Consider the following 22,611-nt stretch of genomic DNA (forward strand, 5'->3'; position numbering starts at 1 on the left):
AGGCTGTCCAGGCTGTGTGGTGTTGACCAGGCTGTGTGGTGTTGTCCAGGCTGTGTGGTGTTGTCCAGGCTGTGTGGTTGTTGTCCAGGCTGTCCAGGCTGTGTGTTGTTGTCCAGGCTGTCCAGGCTGTGTGTTGTTGTCCAGGCTGTCCAGGCTGTGTGGTGTTGTCCAGGCTGTGTGGTGTTGTCCAGGCTGTGTGGTGTTGTCCAGGCTGTGTGGTGTTGTCCAGGCTGTGTGGTTGTTGTCCAGGCTGTCCAGGCTGTGTGGTTGTTGTCCAGGCTGTCCAGGCTGTGTGGTGTTGTCCAGGCTGTCCAGGCTGTGTGGTGTTGTCCAGGCTGTCCAGGCTGTGTGGTGTTGTCCAGGCTGTGTGGTTGTTGTCCAGGCTGTGTGGTGTTGTCCAGGCTGTGTGGTGTTGTCCAGGCTGTGTGGTGTTGACCAGGCTGTGTGGTGTTGACCAGGCTGTGTGGTGTTGACCAGGCTGTGTGGTGTTGACCAGGCTGTGTGGTGTTGTCCAGGCTGTCCAGGCTGTGTGGTGTTGACTAGGCTGTGTGGTGTTGACCAGGCTGTGTGGTGTTGTCCAGGCTGTGTGGTGTTGACCAGGACAAGAGTTTAGACTGTTGACCAGGCTGTGTGGTGTTGACCAGGCTGTCCAGGCTGTGTGGTGTTGTCCAGGCTGTCCAGGCTGTGTGGTGTTGTCCAGGCTGTGTGGTGTTGTCCAGCCTGTGTGGTGTTGACCAGGCTGTCCAGCCTGTGTGGTGTTGACCAGGCTGTCCAGGCTGTGTGGTGTTGACCAGGCTGTCCAGCCTGTGTGGTGTTGACCAGGCTGTCCAGCCTGTGTGGTGTTGACCAGGCTGTCCAGGCTGTGTGGTGTTGACCAGGCTGTCCAGGCTGTGTGGTGTTGACCAGGCTGCCAGGCTGTGTGGTGTTGTCCAGGCTGTGTGGTTGTTGTCCAGGCTGTCCAGGCTGTGTGGTTGTTGTCCAGGCTGTCCAGGCTGTGTGGTGTTGTCCAGGCTGTGTGGTGTTGTCCAGGCTGTGTGGTGTTGTCCAGGCTGTGTGGTGTTGTCCAGGCTGTGTGGTTGTTGTCCAGGCTGTCCAGGCTGTGTGGTGTTGTCCAGGCTGTGTGGTTGTTGTCCAGGCTGTGTGGTTGTTGTCCAGGCTGTGTGGTTGTTGTCCAGGCTGTGTGGTTGTTGTCCAGGCTGTGTGGTTGTTGTCCAGGCTGTGTGGTTGTTGTCCAGGCTGTGTGGTTGTTGTCCAGGCTGTGTGGTTGTTGTCCAGGCTGTGTGGTTGTTGTCCAGGCTGTGTGGTTGTTGTCCAGGCTGTGTGGTTGTTGTCCAGGCTGTGTGGTTGTTGTCCAGGCTGTGTGGTTGTTGTCCAGGCTGTGTGGTTGTTGTCCAGGCTGTGTGGTTGTTGTCCAGGCTGTGTGGTTGTTGTCCAGGCTGTGTGGTTGTTGTAGATTGAATGAATGCCTGACTGGTGCACAAACCTCAGAGATGTGGAGATGAGGCTGATATGTCTGGCTCTGGGAGAATGTAGGTTGAGGTGGCTCTTTCCCCAGTTGTACACTGCTCTTTAGACAGGACTCAGAGGGGAGAGCAGGAGTCACAGAAGAATGAAGAAAGAGGTGAGGAGAGAGCTGAGGAGTGGAGTAGTCACCATGCAGCTACAGGTGTCTTAGATTAGTCATCACCGGGGCCTGTCTGGTGTGGGACTCGGCCCTCTCTCTCTGGCACAGCACAGGATTCACTCGGGACTTTTACAGTTAGCTAGGCCTCACACTTTCTCTCACACACTGCTCAGCCCCGTGCCAGAGTCTTTTACAGCTAGGCCACAGCTTCACACACACACACAGCCCAAAAGCAGCTGGTTTTAGTGGCTCATATCGCAGATCAAGTGTTGACTCGCTACTCTCCAATGACGCATCGCTAGAGAACACTCTCTCCTTTGAATTGCAATCGTGCTGGGGACACGGCAGGAAACTGGCATTTCCATTTGTGTGTGTGTGTGTGTGCGCTACAGGTGCCTGTTTGAAGTTCGAGAGATTTTCTCACGATCTTCAGTCTCTAGCCAGACACCCCCTCCACATTCCCTCCTCTTCCTGCCTCTCCCTGCCTCTCCTAGCCCCTATAGCAGCTCTGTTCTGCTGTGTGTTTTCCCTATCTAAGCAGGTTTTGTTTTGATGAGGTGGAGGCAAGGGAACGGCCTATTGAAAAGACCCTCTGCTGATGTCAACTCTTTTCGTATTTCCGTGGACTGCAGAAGCTCAAGTGTGTGTGTGTGTGTGTGTCATTTGGTGCCGCATTCCACGTACCATCCAGAGAGCCTGGACACACACACAGCCTGAGTGGACGGGGGGGGGGGGGGGGACAACCACTTGACTCCCGTGCCCCTGCCTGCCCTGCTGTTGGGGTAGCTGGCTGGCCCTGCCTCTCTGCTGTTGGGGTAGCTGGCTGGCCCTGCCTCTCTGCTGTTGGGGTAGCTGGCTGGCCCTGCCTCTCTGCTGTTGGGGTAGCTGGCTGGCCCTGCCTTTCTGCTGTTGGGGTAGCTGGCTGGCCCTGCCTCTCTGCTGTTGGGGTAGCTGGCTGGCCCTGCCTCTCTGCTGTTGGGGTAGCTGGCTGGCCCTGCCTCTCTGCTGTTGGGGTAGCTGGCTGGCCCTGCCTCTCTGCTGTTGGGGTAGCTGGCTGGCCCTGCCTCTCTGCTGTTGGGGTAGCTGGCTGGCCCTGCCTCTCTGCTGTTGGGGTAGCTGGCTGGCCCTGCCTCTCTGCTGTTGGGGTAGCTGGCTGGCCCTGCCTCTCTGCTGTTGGGGTAGCTGGCTGGCCCTGCCTCTCTGCTGTTGGGGTAGCTGGCTGGCCCTGCCTCTCTGCTGTTGGGGTAGCTGGCTGGCCCTGCCTCTCTGCTGTTGGGGTAGCTGGCTGGCCCTGCCTCTCTGCATTCTATTTGTACAGCTCACTCTGTCTAAATAAAGAACCAGAACCATTTGCAGCAACTAACCTTGGTCTCTGTCGGGACACTGGCAAGAACTTGCACACGTCTCAATGTATAGATATTCTATAGTGTCTATATAGATGCTATATTTGAGCAATATGGCCCGAGGGGGTGTGGTGTATGGCACGACGTAATGCCTGGATACAGCCGTCGGCCGTGGTATATTGGTCATATACCACAAACCCCCGAGGTGCCTTATTGCTGTTAGAACCTGGTTACTAATGCAATTAGGGCAGTAAAAATGTATGTTTTGTCATACCTGTGGTATACGGTCTGATATAACACGGCTGTTAGCCAATCAGCATCCAGTTTATATTTATATATATATCTTCAGCAAGACCTACTCCATTTCCTGTGTTGTACATGACCAGAGATGGGCCCTTATTGGCTTAATATAACCAGAGATGGGGCCCTTATTGGCTTAATATGACCAGAGATGGGCCCTTATTGGCTTAATATGACCAGAAATGGGCCCTTATTGGCTTAATATGACCAGAGATGGTGCCCTGATTGGCTTAATATGACCAGAGATGGGGCCCTGATTGGCTTAATATGACCAGAGATGGGCCCCTGATTCGCTTAATATAACCAGAGATGGGCCCTGATTGGCTTAATATAACCAGAGATGGGCCCTGATTGACTTAATATGACCAGAAATGGGCCCTGATTGACTTAATATGACCAGAGATGGGCCCTGATTGGCTTAATATGACCAGAGATGGGCCCTGATTGGCTTAATATGACCAGAGATAGACCCTGATTGGCTTAATATGGCCACCATTTGTCTCTGATTGGGTTTAGGTGATTGGGTTCTTATGGAGATTACATTGTCTGTTTCTCAGACTTCCTTTAGGCTCTATTGAAGTTCTCTGAATTTGTCCCATCCCCCCACCCTTAGAAATATTCTGAACTTTGCTAGAGGATTGAGTGGTTCTGTATGTTGAGGGGTTTGTGTGAGTGCCTGTTTTGTGCTCTGTTTTGTGCAGAGTTTCTCAGAGCCTCCTCAGCCTGCTTCTGTGGGACCCGCAGCAGTCAAACACCCAGTGGCCCACCACCAAGAATGTCTGGAATTCACGTGCAGGCAGGAATCAAGCATCCTGTGCATTTCCCTCCCTCCTTCCTTCCCTCCCAGCCAGTCAGTCAATCATTCCTTTGTCCTGCCTATCGTGGGAGCCTTTCTCCAAGGCTAGAGCTGCTCTCAAGCTGCTAGTGTAGCATAATCATGCCTTGAGGTTAAGCAGGGAACGTGGCTGAGCTGTTACAACCAGTGTTAGTTTAGCATTTAGCTTAGCGTGCCCTTGGGCTGACTAGACGCATTGGGTTCGGAAAAAGCATTGCATTTGCGTCCGTTAGCTTAGCATTAGCAATAGCATCCCTTTTTCGGCTTGGCACAGTGAGCATGGCAGGGACTCGGCCAGGACCAGAGTTAGCTAGCTTAGCAGTTAGCTTAGCTTAAGTGTGCCCTTCAGTGAAGCAGGTCAAGGGGCATGGCTGTGTAGACTAGCATTAGCTGAGTGATATGACATCTGCTCAGTGAGGCAACTTGACCTCCTATTTTACAAGATGTAATCCAACCCTGAAGATTTCTTAATGCAAAATGGCCTTGACATACATACTGAGGGTTTGTTTATCGGAATATAAAGCATTTTATTGAACCCAGTTTTGTTCTAGGAAGTTAGATAAAATGAGGACCATAACATGACGGTCTTTTACATGTGAGCAACAAGTGGTTTAAGGGGTGTTTTTTTTTTAACCAAGTAAGTTAGTCATTTTCCAAACAAGTCGTTTTCATCTAAAACCCTGAAAAGACGTCGGTGTGAATGAGACGTATATCCCCTAAACACCCTCCAGGCCTGTGTGTCATTATGAAGAAGCAGCAGACTGGTAGGTTTGCAGATGGTAGCTGCTCTTGATGTGCAGGTGTACATTTCCTGGAATGTTATAAGGAGAGAGGAGGGGGGCTGAGACAGGGGTAGGGGGGCTGAGACAGGGGTAGGGGGGCTGAGACAGGGGTAGGGGGGCTGAGACAGGGGTAGGGGGGCTGAGACATGGGGAGGGGGGCTGAGACAGGGGGAGGGGGGCTGAGACAGGGGGAGGGGGGCTGAGACAGGGGGAGGGGGGCTGAGACAGGGGGAGGGGGGCTGAGACAGGGGGAGGAAGGGGAAAATGTGTGGGGGGCTGAGACAGGGGGAGGAAGGGGAAAATGTGTGGGGGGGACTGAGGCAGGGGGGGAGGAAGGGAAAGATAGAGGGGAGAGAACGTCATTCCACCACCACACATGCTTCCTGCTGTAGCTCGGATCACTCCACCACAGTCCTCCTCCCATGACACACATACTCACGTTGACCCAATTACCCAGCTATAGCAACACACACACACACACACACACACACCACACACACACAGCTCTCCTCTTGGCTCGCCGCTTCCACTCCAAGGTTCACAAGGCTTTTAAAAAATGACTTGAGTCGTGTGTAAGCGGAGCACCAGCTCTAAAAGAAACCATTCTACATGAGGATTAAAGCTGTGTGTATATAGACATGCCTAACACACATCTCCTGGGGATTAAAGCTGTGTGTATATAGACATGCCTAACACACATCTCCTGGGGATTAAAGCTGTGTGTATAAAGACATGCCTAACACACATCTCCTGGGGATTAAAGCTATGTGTATAAAGACATGCCTAACACACATCTCCTGGGGATTAAAGCTGTGTGTATAAAGACATGCCTAACACACATCTCCTGGGGATTAAAGCTGTGTGTATATAGACATGCCTAACACACATCTCCTGGGGATTAAAGCTGTGTGTATATAGACATGCCTAACACACATCTCCTGGGGATTAAAGCTGTGTGTATATAGACATGCCTAACACACATCTCCTGGGGATTAAAGCTGTGTGTATATAGACATGCCTAACACACATCTCCTGGGGATTAAAGCTGTGTGTATGTGTGTGTGTGTATATATAAAGCCAGTCAGTGTGTGTGTGTGTGTGTATAGCTAGCTTCGTGTGGTTCTCTGAGGAAATCTAGCCACTAATCCTCTGTCACCAGGTTCTCTGAGACAACCCTATAGTACTCTACAACTGTTGCCTTCCTCTCCTTCCTCTTATTTTCCTCTACACTCCCTCTTCATCCTCCCTCTCTTCCCTTCCTCTCCCCACTCCCCCCCTTCCTTCCACTGAGGTGTTAGCCACCCATCTGACACAGAAACATATCATGTATTTTTTTTCTTCTAAACCACATTGCACAAATGAAGCTAATGTAAACTATTCTATACAGAAAAAGTCTTTACATAGAGAACCATAGCATGCATGGCTGTTCTTCCTGTCATGAATGAAAGACCCACTAGTCTGGCAGTGAGAACAGCACAGCGCTCAGTGAGTGGAAACAGGTTTTTCTCTCTGTCACACACTGGGCTAGATAACACGGCCTCTCTGACTGTTGCAAACCTGTGGCTTTGGTCTGGTCTGGAGAAATGACTGTGTGTGTGTGTGTGTGTGTGTGTGTGTGTGTGTGTGAATTCTCCTGAAATGAGTTAGACAATTAGTTAGAATGTTCACTTGTTGTAATCTGCTGTGGATTCTCAGAACCTCTTTCATTCTAGACTTCTTATGCAACATTACAGGCAGTCTACCATGCTGGTTGTTGCCAAATCTCTGACTACAGTCGTCTTGACTGCTGGGAACTGCTTGGAGTTTCCTCATTTGTGATAGTGTATTGACTGATTTCATGACATTCTGCTGGCTGGTTGGCTGGCAGACTGTTCTGGCTGGCTGGTTTTCTGACTGCTCCTTCAGTTGCTTAAAAGCTGCTGATGCAAGAGCGACTTCTACCCATTTCTAAATGTACCCACCCAGCCAACCGGGCCCTGGTGTTGCTTAGAATATCCACCAGGTTTTGTTGAGTAGATCATTTCTCCTGTCTCTACATCTAGATCATTCTGTCATTCAACCTAGATCATTTCTCCTGTCTCTACATCTAGATCATTCTGTCATTCAACCTAGATCATTTCTCCTGTCTCTACATCTAGATCATTCTGTCATTCAACCTAGATCATTTCTCCTGTCTCTACATCTAGATCATTCTGTCATTCAACCTAGATCATTTCTCCTGTCTCTACATCTAGATCATTCTGTCAATCAACCTAGATCATTTCTCCTGTCTCTACATCTAGATCATTCTGTCATTCAACCTAGATCATTTCTCCTGTCTCTACATCTAGATCGTTCTGTCATTCAACCTAGATCATTTCCAGTTGGTCCACATGTCTCTTGGCCCACTAGCTGAGCCTTGTTGTCTCTTGGTCTGCTAGCTGAGCCTTGTTGTCTCTTGGCCCGCTAGCTGAGCCTTGTTGTCTCTTGGTCTGCTAGCTGAGCCTTGTTGTCTCTTGGTCCGCTAGCTGAGCCTTGTTGTCCCTTGGCCCGCTAGCTGAGCCTTGTTGGCCCGCTAGCTGAGCCTTGTTGGCCCGCTAGCTGAGCCTTGTTGGCCCGCTAGCTGAGCCTTGTTGGCCCGCTAGCTGAGCCTTGTTATGAGCTGAAGACATTAGACTGCTTAGTATGGGACTATCCTACCTGAGCTAATTCATTGATTTATTTTTATGTCCATAATAAAGGAGGCCATGGTTACAGAAATGGTATAATGATATTCTGACTGACACACAGGGTGGGTGTGTGTGTGTGTGTGTGTGTGTGAGTGAGCCTTTCTAGCGACAGAGACCGAAACAGCCAGCTCACCACTCTGACGTAGCAGGGAACCAAACAGAAGCAAATGGAACACGAGGGAGGGACCAACCTGAATTTGTCCAATAGAAACTTGTTTTCGTTGCAAAATGTTTTCCAGTTGGATTAAATGGTTTCAGTTGTGAAATGTTTTTCGACTAATGATTTCTCCCCAGGTCAGAGGGTGTTGTTTTACCACTGTAATACACACACACACACACACACACACACACACACACACACACACACACACACACACACACACACACACACACACACAGAGCATGGGACCTTGTGGGGATCTATAATTGATTTCCATTCAAAATCAAAATCCTAACGGCTAACCCTTAAGCTTAAAATAGCCTTTGTCCTTGTGAGTGTGATCTTGTTTTACTATCCTTGTGGGGACTTTTGAGGATGGAAGAACAAGACGGGGCACTGGTTTGGTGGGTGCCTTTTGTGTTGCAGGGCCTGAGGGCAGACTGGCAGGCAGCGTATTGTTGCTGACTCTACTGTCCCGGAAGTACAGATTGTGTGTGAGGCAGGGGGATTATCCTGTTTCCTGTGGCTGCTGACTGGGTCTGTCTCCTCGCTCTCTCACTTTTTATCCTTTTCTGTATTTTCTCTCCATTTTTGGAGAGGGTGTAGGGGAGAGGCTGTAGGGGCGAGGGTGTAGGGGAGAGGGTGTAGGGGCGAGGGTGTAGGGGAGAGGCTGTAGGGGGAGAGGCTGTAGGGGGAGAGGCTGTCGGGGCGAGGGTGTAGGGGCGAGGGTGTAGGGGAGAGGGTGTAGGGGAGAGGGTGTAGGGGGGGAGGGTGTAGGGGAGAGGCTGTAGGGGCGAGGGTGTAGGGGAGAGGGTGTAGGGGCGAGGGTGTAGGGGAGAGGCTGTAGGGGGAGAGGCTGTAGGGGGAGAGGCTGTCGGGGCGAGGGTGTAGGGGCGAGGGTGTAGGGGCGAGGGTGTAGGGGGGAGGGTGTAGGGGGGAGGCTGTAGGGGGAGAGGGTGTCGGGGCGAGGGTGTCGGGGCGAGGGTGTCGGGGCGAGGGTGTCGGGGCGAGGGTGTCGGGGGGAGGGTGTCGGGGGGAGGGTGTCGGGGGGAGGCTGTAGGGGGAGAGGGTGTAGGGGGAGAGGGTGTAGGGGAGAGGGTGTAGGGGAGAGGCTGTAGGGGAGAGGCTGTAGGGGCGAGGGTGTAGGGGCGAGGGTGTAGGGGCGAGGGTGTAGGGGGCGAGGGTGTAGGGGGAGAGGCTGTAGGGGCGAGGCTGTGGGGGCGAGGGTGTAGGGGGAGAGGCTGTAGGGGCGAGGCTGTAGGGGCGAGGGTGTAGGGGGGAGGGTGTAGGGGGGAGGGTGTAGGGGGGAGGGTGTAGGGGGAGGGTGTAGGGGAGAGGGTGTAGGGGGGGAGGGTGTAGGGGAGAGGGTGTAGGGGAGAGGGTGTAGGGGGGAGGCTGTAGGGGGAGAGGCTGTAGGGGGAGAGGCTGTAGGGGGAGAGGCTGTCGGGGCGAGGGTGTAGGGGAGAGGGTGTAGGGGGAGAGGGTGTAGGGGGAGAGGGTGTAGGGGGGGAGGGTGTAGGGGAGAGGCTGTAGGGGCGAGGGTGTAGGGGAGAGGGTGTAGGGGCGAGGGTGTAGGGGGAGAGGCTGTCGGGGCGAGGCTGTCGGGGCGAGGGTGTAGGGGCGAGGGTGTAGGGGGGAGGGTGTAGGGGGGAGGCTGTAGGGGGAGAGGCTGTCGGGGCGAGGGTGTCGGGGCGAGGGTGTCGGGGGGAGGGTGTAGGGGGAGGGTGTAGGGGGGAGGCTGTAGCGGGAGAGGCTGTAGGGGGAGAGGGTGTGGGGGAGGCTGTAGCGGGAGAGGCTGTAGGGGGAGAGGGTGTAGGGGAGAGGGTGTAGGGGAGAGGGTGTAGGGGCGAGGGTGTAGGGGCGAGGGTGTAGGGGCGAGGGTGTAGGGGGAGAGGCTGTAGGGGCGAGGCTGTAGGGGCGAGGCTGTAGGGGCGAGGGTGTAGGGGGGAGGGTGTAGGGGAGAGGGTGTAGGGGGGGAGGGTGTAGGGGAGAGGGTGTAGGGGAGAGGGTGTAGGGGGAGAGGCTGTAGGGGGAGAGGGTGTAGGGGGGAGGGTGTAGGGGGGAGGGTGTAGGGGAGAGGCTGTAGGGGAGAGGGTGTAGGGGAGAGGCTGTAGGGGAGAGGGTGTAGGGGAGAGGCTGTAAGGGGGAGGGTGTAGGGGAGAGGCTGTAGGGGGGAGGCTGTAGGGGGGAGGGTGTAGGGGAGAGGCTGTAGGGGGGAGGGTGTAGGGGAGAGGCTGTAGGGGGGAGGGTGTAGGGGAGAGGCTGTAGGGGAGAGGCTGTAGGGGGGAGGGTGTAGGGGAGAGGGTGTAGGGGAGAGGGTCGAGGCTGTAGGGGAGAGGCTGTAGGCTGTAGGGGTCGAGGCTGTAGGGGTCGAGGGTCGAGGCTGTAGGGGAGAGGATGTAGGGGCCGGGGGCGAGGCTGTAGGGGCCGGGGTCGAGGCTGTAGGGACCGGGGTCGAGGCTGTAGGGACGGGGGCGAGGCTGTAGGGACCGGGGGCGAGGCTGTAGGGGCCAGGGGCGAGGCTGTAGGGGCCAGGGGCGAGGCTGTAGGGGCCAGGGGCGAGGCTGTAGGGGCCAGGGTCGAGGCTGTAGGGACCAGGGGCGAGGCTGTAGGGACCAGGGGCGAGGCTGTATGTGGAGGAGTGGGTGGGTGGGATTGAGCTCTGGGACAAACCTACGTGTATCTCCTGTCGTCACTGAGGATACTGCAGGCAGGTCTAATGTGACAGGGCCGAGCAGAGCTCTAGTAGCTTTGATCTACCAGGGTGGGTGACTGGCCGCTGGGTAACACAAACAGCGACGGCGGCTGTCTCCCAAATGGCAGCCTATTCCCTTTACAGTGCACTACTGTTGACCAGGGTCCATTATAGGGAGCTGTAGGGCTTTACAGTGCACTACTGTTGACCAGGGTCTATTATAGGGAGCTGTAGGGCTTTACAGTGCACTACTGTTGACCAGGGTCTATTATAGGGAGCTGTAGGGCTTTACAGTGCACTACTGTTGACCAGGGTCCATTATAGGGCTTTACAGTGCACTACTGTTGACCAGGGTCCATGTAGGGAATAGGGAGCCGTAGGGGAAGCTTCCAGAAGCAGATTGTTCTGTTGCTACAGCTTTGATGAGTCTCTGCTTCTCAACCATTAAGAGGTCATTAGCTGAATGTAGTTAACAGGATCAATGGTGCTTTTGAAGTCGATACAGACCTGGAGAGAGAGACACACACACACACACACACACACACACACACCACACACACACACACACACACACACAGCAGTGCAGTAGGATGACATCTGTTTCATTCATAGAAATAAACTAGTAACCTATGGGTCTGTGTTTTAGGTGTATCTCATAAGAGCTGATAAACCAGTTTCAGTCACATTCTGTTTATTCATTCTGAACACACACAGAGCGAGAAAGAAGGGTTGAGTCATTCTGAACAGGGAGAGGGGTTGAGTCATTCTGAACAGGGAGAGGGGTTGAGTCATTCTGAACAGGGAGAGGGGTTGAGTCATTCTGAACAGGGAGAGGGGTTGAGTCATTCTGAACAGGGAGAGGGGTTGAGTCATTCTGGAGAGAGGGGTTGAGTCATTCTGGAGAGAGGGGTTGAGTCATTCTGGAGAGAGGGGTTGAGTCATTCTGGAGAGAGGGGTTGAGTCATTCTGGAGAGAGGGGTTGAGTCATTCTGGAGAGAGGGGTTGAGTCATTCTGGAGAGAGGGGTTGAGTCATTCTGGAGAGAGGGGTTGAGTCATTCTGGAGAGAGGGGTTGAGTCATTCTGGAGAGAGGGGTTGAGTCATTCTGGAGAGAGGGTTGAGTCATTCTGGAGAGAGGGGTTGAGTCATTCTGGAGAGAGGGGTTGAGTCATTCTGGAGAGAGAGGTTGAGTCATTCTGGAGAGAGAGGGAGGGGTCCTATGAATTCAGGTTTATCAGGCTCTTGCTCTCGTTCAACTCTTAGTGTGCACTTCTCACTAAAGAAGTGTTAACTCACCCTCCCCTCTTCCTCTCTGCCTCCTCCTCCAGGGTCATCTTTCTGAGGGCTTGGTGACTAAATGGTACCGGTCTCCTCGCCTGCTGCTCTCTCCTAACAACTACACCAAGGCCATTGACATGTGGGCTGCCGGATGCATCTTCACCGAGATGCTCACCGGGAAAACGCTCTTCGCAGGTCAGTCAAGCACAGACTCACACGGGTGACCGGTGAGGCAGGCTCACTGTGCCACTGAACCGCGGGGCGGAAATGTAGGCCACAGGCTTCATGGCACGTGGGTTCTGGCAGAGCTCTCACTCTCTGACTGACATGGTGTAACTGATATGGGGCAGACAGTTTAAGTGGTGCCACGGGGGGGGTTTGGATATGGAGCTGCTTGTCTATATCAGTGTTAACTCTGGGGGGGTAACCTTGAAAGTTAGCTTGCTAACTGAGGTAACCTGGAGAGTTGGCTAGCTAAACTGAGGTAACCTTGAAAGTTAGCTTGCTAACTAAGGTAACCTGGAGAGTTGGCTAGCTAAACCGAGGTAACCTGGAGAGTTGGCTAGCTAAACTGAGGTAACCTTGAAAGTTAGCTTGCTAACTGAGGTAACCTGGAGAGTTGGCTAGCTAAACTGAGGTAACCTGGAGAGTTGGCTAGCTAAACCCGAGGTAACCTGGAGAGTTGGCTAGCTAAACCGAGGTAACCTGGAGAGTTGGCTAGCTAAACCCGAGGTAACCTGGAGAGTTGGCTAGCTAAACCCGAGGTAACCTGGAGAGTTGGCTAGCTAAACCCGAGGTAACCTGGAGAGTTGGCTAGCTAAACTGACTGAATCTTATGCTTAGTGACCAGACAGAGAAGCATCAGGTCCTGTTTTAGAGTCTTTGGTATCACTCACTCGACCGAGGATCGAACCTCCCCCCCCCTCAACCTTTCAATCTCAGGATGGACACTAACCACAAGGCCACTCAGTTGGTGGTCTGACAGTTGGGTGTAAATGAACCCTGTGTCCTCCTGTGTTTTTAACCCTGTGTTGAACTGGTGTTCTGCAGGAGCCCATGAACTGGAGCAGATGCAGCTGATCCTGGAGTCCATCCCTGTGCTGAGAGAAGAGGACAGGCAGGAGTTACACAGTGTTATCCCCGTCTTCATACACGGTGACATGTCCCAGCCGCACAACCCACTGGCCAAGCTACTGCCCGACGTCAGCCCACAGGGTGAGTCTAGACTCGCACTCGTATAGACACCTACACAGTGACATGTCCCAGCCACACAGCCCACTGGCCAAGCTACTGCCCGACGTCAGCCCACAGGGTGAGTCTAGACTCGCACTCGTATAGACACCTACACAGTGACATGTCCCAGCCACACAACCCACTGGCCAAGCTACTGGCCAAGCTACTGGCCAAGCTACTGCCCGACGTCAGCCCACAGGGTGAGTCTAGACTCGCACTCGTATAGACACCTACACAGTGACATGTCCCAGCCGCACAACCCACTGGCCAAGCTACTGGCCAAGCTACTGCACGACGTCAGCCCACAGCGTGAGTCTAGAGACACACACAGTCACACTTATGACGTACACACACACCCGCACTGGACAAACTGATGCCTGACATACCACCTGGTGAACACACACTAACTAACACACTCCTATTTTATACCATATTGTCCCGTACATGCCACACTGTACCATGGTAAATGCTCCTCTTCCCTTCCAGCCCTGGATTTCCTGCAAAAGATCCTGACCTTTAACCCCATGGACCGTCTGACAGCAGAAGAAGCCCTAGCCCACCCTTACATGTCTGACTACTCCTTCCCCCTGGACGAACCCGTCTCGCTGCACCCCTTCCACATAGAGGATGAGGTGGATGATATCTTACTGATGGACGAGGGTCACAGCCACACCTGGGACAGGTACATGGAGACGCACTGTCGTCTACATACACACACTGGGTTCCATGGAGACGCTCTGTAGTCTACATACACACACTGGGTTCCATGGAGACGCACTGTCGTCTACATACACACACTGGGTTCCATGGAGACGCTCTGTAGTCTACATACACACACTGGGGTACATGGAGACGGACTGTCGTCTACATACACACACTGGGTTCCATGGAGACGCACTGTCGTCTACATACACACACTGGGTTCCATGGAGACGCTCTGTAGTCTACATACACACACTGGGTTCCATGGAGACGCTCTGTAGTCTACATACACACACTGGGGTACATCGCGATGCACTGTAGTCTACATACACACACTGGGTTCCATGGAGACGCTCTGTAGTCTACATACACACACTGGGTTCCATGGAGACGCACTGTATTCTACATACACACACTGGGTTCCATGGAGACGCTCTGTAGTCTACATACACACACTGGGTTCCATGGAGACGCTCTGTAGTCTACATACACACACTGGGTTCCATGGAGACGCTCTGTAGTCTACATACACACACTGGGTTCCATGGAGACGCTCTGTAGTCTACATACACACACTGGGTTCCATGGAGACGCTCTGTAGTCTACATACACACACTGGGTTCCATGGAGACGCTCTGTAGTCTACATACACACACTGGGTTCCATGGAGACGCTCTGTAGTCTACATACACACACTGGGTTCCATGGAGACGCTCTGTAGTCTACATACACACACTGGGTTCCATGGAGACGCTCTGTAGTCTACATACACACACTGGGTTCCATGGAGACGCTCTGTAGTCTACATACACACACTGGGTTCCATGGAGACGCTCTGTAGTCTACATACACACACTGGGTTCCATGGAGACGCTCTGTAGTCTACATACACACACTGGGTTCCATGGAGACGCTCTGTAGTCTACATACACACACTGGGTTCCATGGAGACGCTCTGTAGTCTACATACACACACTGGGTTCCATGGAGACGCTCTGTAGTCTACATACACACACTGGGTTCCATGGAGACGCTCTGTAGTCTACATGCACACACTGGGTTCCATGGAGACGCTCTGTAGTCTACATGCACACACTGGGTTCCATGGAGACGCTCTGTAGTCTACATGCACACACTGGGTTCCATGGAGACGCTCTGTAGTCTACATACACACACTGGGTTCCATGGAGACGCTCTGTAGTCTACATACACACACTGGGTTCCATGGAGACGCTCTGTAGTCTACATACACACACTGGGTTCCATGGAGACGCTCTGTAGTCTACATACACACACTGGGTTCCATGGAGACGCTCTGTAGTCTACATACACACACTGGGTTCCATGGAGACGCTCTGTAGTCTACATACACACACTGGGTTCCATGGAGACGCTCTGTAGTCTACATACACACACTGGGTTCCATGGAGACGCTCTGTAGTCTACATACACACACTGGGTTCCATGGAGACGCTCTGTAGTCTACATGCACACACTGGGTTCCATGGAGACGCTCTGTAGTCTACATGCACACACTGGGTTCCATGGAGACGCTCTGTAGTCTACATGCACACACTGGGTTCCATGGAGACGCTCTGTAGTCTACATACACACACTGGGTTCCATGGAGACGCACTGTAGTCTACATACACACACTGGGTTCCATGGAGACGCTCTGTAGTCTACATACACACACTGGGTTCCATGGAGACGCTCTGTAGTCTACATACACACACTGGGTTCCATGGAGACGCTCTGTAGTCTACATACACACACTGGGTTCCATGGAGACGCACTGTAGTCTACATACACACACTGGGTTCCATGGAGACGCTCTGTAGTCTACATGCACACACTGGGTTCCATGGAGACGCTCTGTAGTCTACATACACACACTGGGTTCCATGGAGACGCTCTGTAGTCTACATACACACACTGGGTTCCATGGAGACGCTCTGTAGTCTACATACACACACTGGGTTCCATGGAGACGCTCTGTAGTCTACATACACACACTGGGTTCCATGGAGACGCTCTGTAGTCTACATACACACACTGGGTTCCATGGAGACGCTCTGTAGTCTACATACACACACTGGGTTCCATGGAGACGCTCTGTAGTCTACATACACACACTGGGTTCCATGGAGACGCTCTGTAGTCTACATACACACACTGGGTTCCATGGAGACGCTCTGTAGTCTACATGCACACACTGGGTTCCATGGAGACGCTCTGTAGTCTACATGCACACACTGGGTTCCATGGAGACGCTCTGTAGTCTACATACACACACTGGGTTCCATGGAGACGCTCTGTAGTCTACATACACACACTGGGTTCCATGGAGACGCACTGTAGTCTACATACACACACTGGGTTCCATGGAGACGCTCTGTAGTCTACATACACACACTGGGTTCCATGGAGACGCTCTGTAGTCTACATACACACACTGGGTTCCATGGAGACGCTCTGTAGTCTACATACACACACTGGGTTCCATGGAGACGCACTGTAGTCTACATACACACACTGGGTTCCATGGAGACGCTCTGTAGTCTACATACACACACTGGGTTCCATGGAGACGCTCTGTAGTCTACATACACACACTGGGTTCCATGGAGACGCTTTGTAGTCTACATACACACACTGGGTTCCATGGAGACGCACTGTAGTCTACATACACACACTGGGTTACATGGAGACGCTCTGTAGTCTACATACACACACTGGGTTCCATGGAGACGCACTGTAGTCTACATACACACACTGGGTTCCATAGCTAGTTAGTTATAGAAGAGGGTTTCTTTTACTGTTGAGGTCAGACTCAGGGGTTTGTGCTTTGGGTTGTCTTAACCCTTCATCTCCCTCCCTCCAGCAGGTACCGTGACAGCCAGCTTTCAGAAGGGGACTGGCACCTCCACACCCACAGCATTCTGGACACTGACGAGGTACAGGTGGACCCTCGGGCTCTGTCTGACCAAACTGACGAGGAGGAGGTTCAGGTACGGAGAGAAACACACACACACACACACACTCCTTCCTCAAGTCACCACCCTAACCCCTGCCCCTCCTACCCCTCCAGGTGGACCCTCGTAAGTATGCAGACGGAGACCGGGAGATCCTGGATGATCCTTCCTACGGCTACTCCTCCCTCTTCACTCCCGAACGCTCGTGGCCCGACCCCGATGACAAACACTTGGACCTTCACCACGAGAACAAGTACTGTGACCTGGAGTGTTCCCACACCTGTAACTACAAGGTGGTGTCTCCATCCTACCTGGATAACCTGATCTGGAGGGACAGCGAGGTCAACCACTACTACGAGCCCAAGCTCATTATAGATCTGTCCAACTGGAAGGAGCAGCAGAGTAAAGAGAAACAGGCTCAGGCTGCAGGCAGAGACAAGGAGCACAAGGCTCAGAAGAGCAAGTGTGAGAAGAACGGCCTGGTGAAGGCTCAGATGGTTCTACAGGTAGAGAAGGGCCCGGTGGAGAAGGACTCCCAGCAAGAGAAGAACCAGACCCAGACTACTCAACAGAATCAAGGCTTTGACTTTGACTCCTTCATCGCCGGCACCATCAAACTGAGCCTGCGAACTGAGCCCAGCGACGTGGGACTCCTGGGGGATGTGGGCCTCCTGAGCGAGGTGGGAGTGGGCCTCCTGAGCGAGGTGGGCCTCCTGAACGAGCTCAACTCGTCTGTGTCCCAGCTGGAGGCTCCGCGGTCAGGCTCCATGTCCAAAACCATCAGCCAGGAGAAGGAGGAGAAGTGCCTGGTGAACTTTGCTCAGGTCAGCATCACCGTGGGGACCGCTGGGTCTGGGGCGCGTCCCGCACACCCCTGGGAGAGCTTCGGAGGAGGGGAGAGGGTGGAGGAGCGGAGAGGTGGGTGTCTGATGGACGGGGCGGGGCGCTGGGACGTTGGGAAAGAGGAGCAGCTCCAGAAGGACAGCTGCTACACCAGCTACCTGGACAGACTGTTCAGCAGGAAGGACGAGGGCAGCGGGGAGAGTGCTGCTAGCGCCGCCGACACCCCAGAACCTGAGCCCTCGGATGTGGGAGTGGAGAGGGAACGGGACGAGGGGGGCTTCCTGGCGCGGAGCGGAGAAATCATGTTTAACATGCAGCTGGACTCTCTGGCGCTGCCGGGATTCGATGCTACGACCGACGTGCCGCTCAAATCCATCCAGGCCTCCCTCGCTCCCTCCACGGTCAAATGCTCGCCTCAGATCGCCCACACAACCTACAGCAGCTTCTTCAAGCATCTGAATTAAAAAACCATAAATGATACAATACCATGTTCCTCACAGTGCAAGATCTCTAGGCTGGTTCTGTTCTGTTGTCCTTCTATTTAATTTCATTATGATAGTGATGTTATTTTACTTGAATCATTTCATACCTTATTGTATGGCTCCTTTTTTTAAATATAAACTCTTATTTGTATTTTTTTTTTTTTTTTTTAGTTGTTGTAGGAGTTAAAGGTAAAATAGACTGGGTTGAAAAGTTGCTAGCAGATCAAACATCAGCGTTATTACCTCCCGGGGGTCACTGACCTGAGACCTGAGTTGATCTCCCCAATTATCCCTCAGCATCCACCAACTGGCAGCATTTACACTGCACACTGAGTACTGTAGACTAGAAGGAGAGGAGAGAAGGAATGAGGAAGAGAGAAGGAATTATTACCTCCGGGGGTCACTGACCTGAGACCTGAGTTGATCTCCCCAATTATCCCTCAGCATCCACCAACTGGCAGCATTTACACTGCACACTGAGTACTGTAGACTAGAAGGAGAGGAGAGAAGGAAGGTGGAGAATTGGATAGGGGGAGATATATGGAGGGATATGAGAAGTGGTGCGATGCTAAGCAGAACAGCCCTGTTGATCCTGCAGCCTTTCCCCCTGAGCTCATCACTGATCTAAGACCTGTGGCTGATAAGTGAAAGGAACGTTTGCACCCTATCACTTAAACCAATCAGACTCTCTCAGATCAGTCATGTGGTCAACACAGGAAGAGGTGTATAGAAATCACAGCTTTGTATCTGTGCCATTCTGGTGTCTGTGACAGCATGGCCAGTGCCATTTGAGGCTATCTCCATTTTAAAGTAGTATATTTTCTTCTTTTGATGTTTGAAGAGTGTAACGCTCATAGTGGTGACTTTACTGTCACCTGCAGTCACCTGCAGTCACCTGCAGTCACCTGCAGTCACCTGCAGTCACCTGCAGTCACCTGCAGTCTTCGAGTCTTGAAACCAAATCGTGTTATTCATTTATTGTGGCCACTAGATGGCGGTCATATAGCTTAAAGCCATTTACAAACTAGGCAAACCAATTTGAAGAAGACAAATGCTCTGCTGATCGCTCCCAACCCATAGGAATCCCCCCACCCAGTTCACTACTTTAAAATGGTGGAAGCTCTCAATGGAAATGTCCATGTAAAAACAGGTTATTTCCAAGTAATGTTCTCTACATCTCCATGGGAGGAAGGATGCATATCTTAACAGAGCCAATGTGAGAAGATGGGAGGGCATTGTGAACTAAAGGAGAGAGGTGTATTGTGGGAGAACGTAGTCATACTCACATCACAATCGCTGTAGGTCTTTTCACCGGGGGGGGGGGGCAGGCTTTTCCTTTCTTTTTTAAAGAGGTTTTATTTGAAAATGTACTTTAATTATTTTTACCAAGTGTTTAATTTATTTCTGTATAATTTCCTAAAAGAGGCTTCCTGAAACCCCCTCATTTCATACTGTAGTTTGTTTGACACATGATGCCAGCAGCGAACCATTACTCCTGGCCCTTTTGTGAATGTGTTATCTACCTCAAGGTAACAGCAGCGAGAGACATTCGAAGCCGCACTAGTGCTTTACACACACACACACACACTACCATCCTCATACACCACACACACACTACCATCCTCATACACCACACACACACACTACCATCCTCATACACCACACACACACTACCATCCTCATACACCACACACACACTACCATCCTCATACACCACACACACACTACCATCCTCATACACCACACACACACTACCATCCTCATACACCACACACACACTACCATCCTCATACACCACACACACACTACCATCCTCATACACCACACACACACTACCATCCTCATACACCACACACACACTACCATCCTCATACACACACACACCACTCTCTCACTACCATCCTCATACACACACACCACTCTCTCACTACCATCCTCATACACACACACCACTCTCTCACTACCGTCCTCATACACACACACCACACCACTCTCTCACTACCATCCTCATACACACACACACACACCACACCACTCTCTCACTACCATCCTCATACACATTGCATTGACATAGTGACCTTCTCTTCTGTTTTGACAGTCGTGTTTCCATTATTTATTTCTAGCAGATATTTATTTGAATGGGACAACGTGTTAATGTAACTGTTCTGGACACCGAGGCGTTGGACGAGAGGGACGGGGGGGAGTGAGATGGAAGGACATCCCATTCTTCAATGTAACTGTTCTGGACACCGAGGCGTTGGACGAGAGGGACGGGGGGGGAGTGAGATGGAAGGACATCCCATTCTTCAATGTAACTGTTCTGGACACCGAGGCATTGGACGAGAGGGACGGGGGGGGAGTGAGATGGAAGGACATCCCATTCTTCAATGTAACTGTTCTGGACACCGAGGCGTTGGACGAGAGGGACGGGGGGGGAGTGAGATGGAAGGACATCCCATTCTTCAATGTAACTGTTCTGGACACCGAGGCATTGGACGAGAGGGACGGGGGGGAGTGAGATGGAAGGACATCCCATTCTTCAATGTAACTGTTCTGGACACCGAGGCGTTGGACGAGAGGGACGGGGGGGGGGGGGGAGTGAGATGGAAGGACATCCCATTTTTCATTGTGTCACTACGGTGATTCATTTAGTTATGGTAGGTTGCAAGTTAATAATTAATTAATCTGTCTAAGTTATAGAAGCTTTCCATTTTCAATCATTTGTCATTTTTTATTTATAGGTGCATTCAGTTTTTTTTTTGGGGGGGGGGGAAATGCTTCATGAGAAGCACCTAAGTCTTACTTTTTAAAAAAAAATCTAAATGTAAATTGTTAAAATCGTGTGCATGGAAGAAACCGGAGGTACAGTAAAACGAAGTTAAGGGTGAACATCATTACATTTAATTGTTTTTATTACATATTTAAGTTTCCAAGCATGATACGATTACGTTCTGAAGGTGTCGCATGTTCAACATGAGGACATTTAGTTTTTGCCTTAAAGCTGCCTCTCCATTTTGTAATAATCGGTTCCCCTGTTCTATGAAATATCTCATTTAATAAACATGACCAGCAAACAATTGGACTGTCTTTTTCTTTCTTCTTTGTATTAGAAAGGATTTGAAACCATTTGTTTCAAAGACAACTGTTGAAAAAGCACTATGGACAAACACATCTTCATGCATCCTCTCCTGTCTCCCTTCTCTCTCCTCCCTCTCCTGTCTCTCTCTCCTCCCTCTCCTGTCTCCCTTCTCTCTCCTCCCTCTCCTGTCTCCCTTCTCTCTCCTCCCTCTCCTGTGTCTCTCTCCTCCCTCTCCTGTGTCTCTCTCCTCCCTCTCCTGTGTCTCTCTCTCCTCCCTCTCCTGTCTCTCTCTCTCTCCTCCCTCTCCTGTCTCTCTCTCTCTCCTCCCTCTCCTGTGTCTCTCCTCCCTCTCCTGTCTCTCTCTCTCTCCTCCCTCTCCTGTCTCTCTCTCTCTCCTCCCTCTCCTGTCTCTCTCTCTCTCCTCCCTCTCCTGTCTCTCTCTCTCCTCCCTCTCCTGTCTCTCTCTCTCCTCCCTCTTCTGTCTCTCTCTCTCCTTCCTCTTCTGTCTCTCTCTCTCCTTCCTCTTCTGTCTCTCTCTCTCCTTCCTCTTCTGTCTCTCTCTCTCTCCTTCCTCTTCTGTCTCTCTCTCTCTCCTTCCTCTTCTGTCTCTCTCTCTCTCCTTCCTCTTCTGTCTCTCTCTCTCTCCTTCCTCTTCTGTCTCTCTCTCTCTCCTTCCTCTTCTGTCTCTCTCTCTCCTCCCTCTTCTGTCTCTCTCTCTCCTCCCTCTTCTGTCTCTCTCTCTCCTCCCTCTTCTGTCTCTCTCTCTCTCTCTCCTCCCACTCCTGTGTGTAAAGTGCTGACTGCAGTCCCCTATTGTAGGGTCCAGTTTCACAATGTCCCCGTAGACTGGTTTTATTGCACAGCTACATGGACGTTCCTTTACACACAGCTACTGAACCAACAGCTACATGGACGTTCCTTTACACACAGCCACTGAACCAACAGCTACATGGACGTACCTTTACACACAGCTACTGAACCAACAGCTACATGGACGTTCCTTTACACACAGCCACTGAACCAACAGCTACATGGACGTTCCTTTACACACAGCCACTGAACCAACAGCTACATGGACGTTCCTTTACACACAGCTACTGAACCAACAGCTACATGGACGTTCCTTTACACACAGCTACTGAACCAACAGCTACATGGACGTTCCTTTACACACAGCCACTGAACCAACAGCTACATGGACGTTCCTTTACACACAGCCACTGAACCAACAGCTACATGGACGTTCCTTTACACACAGCTACTGAACCAACAGCTACATGGACGTTCCTTTACACACAGCCACTGAACCAACAGCTACATGGACGTTCCTTTACACACAGCCACTGAACCAACAGCTACATGGACGTACCTTTACACACAGCTACTGAACCTACAGCTACATGGACGTTCCTTTACACACAGCTACTGAACCAACAGCTACATGGACGTTCCTTTACACAGCTACTGAACCAACAGCTACATGGACGTTCCTTTACACACAGCTACTGAACCAACAGCTACATGGACGTTCCTTTACACACAGCCACTGAACCAACAGCTACATGGACGTACC

General features: G+C 51.9%; 1 protein-coding gene across 5 annotated transcripts in view; it reads left to right on the plus strand.

Annotated features, from left to right (window-relative positions):
* The window catches only part of LOC109876590 (mitogen-activated protein kinase 6-like), a 33,107-nt gene extending 12,071 nt beyond the window's left edge, over positions 1–21,036 (plus strand). For 4 of the 5 annotated variants that reach the window (XM_031812443.1, XM_031812444.1, XM_031812442.1 and 1 more), the window contains 5 exons: positions 11,775–11,919; positions 12,775–12,939; positions 13,444–13,639; positions 16,544–16,670; positions 16,751–21,036. In XM_031812443.1, coding sequence (XP_031668303.1) covers positions 11,775–11,919; positions 12,775–12,939; positions 13,444–13,639; positions 16,544–16,670; positions 16,751–17,941 — 1,824 coding nt within the window. In that variant the 3' untranslated portion in view covers positions 17,942–21,036. The remainder of the gene's footprint in view (positions 1–11,774; positions 11,920–12,774; positions 12,940–13,443; positions 13,640–16,543; positions 16,671–16,750) is intronic. The other variant, XM_031812445.1, reaches the window with a different exon arrangement.
* The last annotated feature ends 1,575 nt before the right edge of the window (positions 21,037–22,611 follow it).

This window comes from Oncorhynchus kisutch, unplaced genomic scaffold (assembly GCF_002021735.2).
Source record: "Oncorhynchus kisutch isolate 150728-3 unplaced genomic scaffold, Okis_V2 Okis03b-Okis08b_hom, whole genome shotgun sequence".
NCBI classification, from domain to species: Eukaryota; Metazoa; Chordata; class Actinopteri; order Salmoniformes; family Salmonidae; genus Oncorhynchus; species Oncorhynchus kisutch.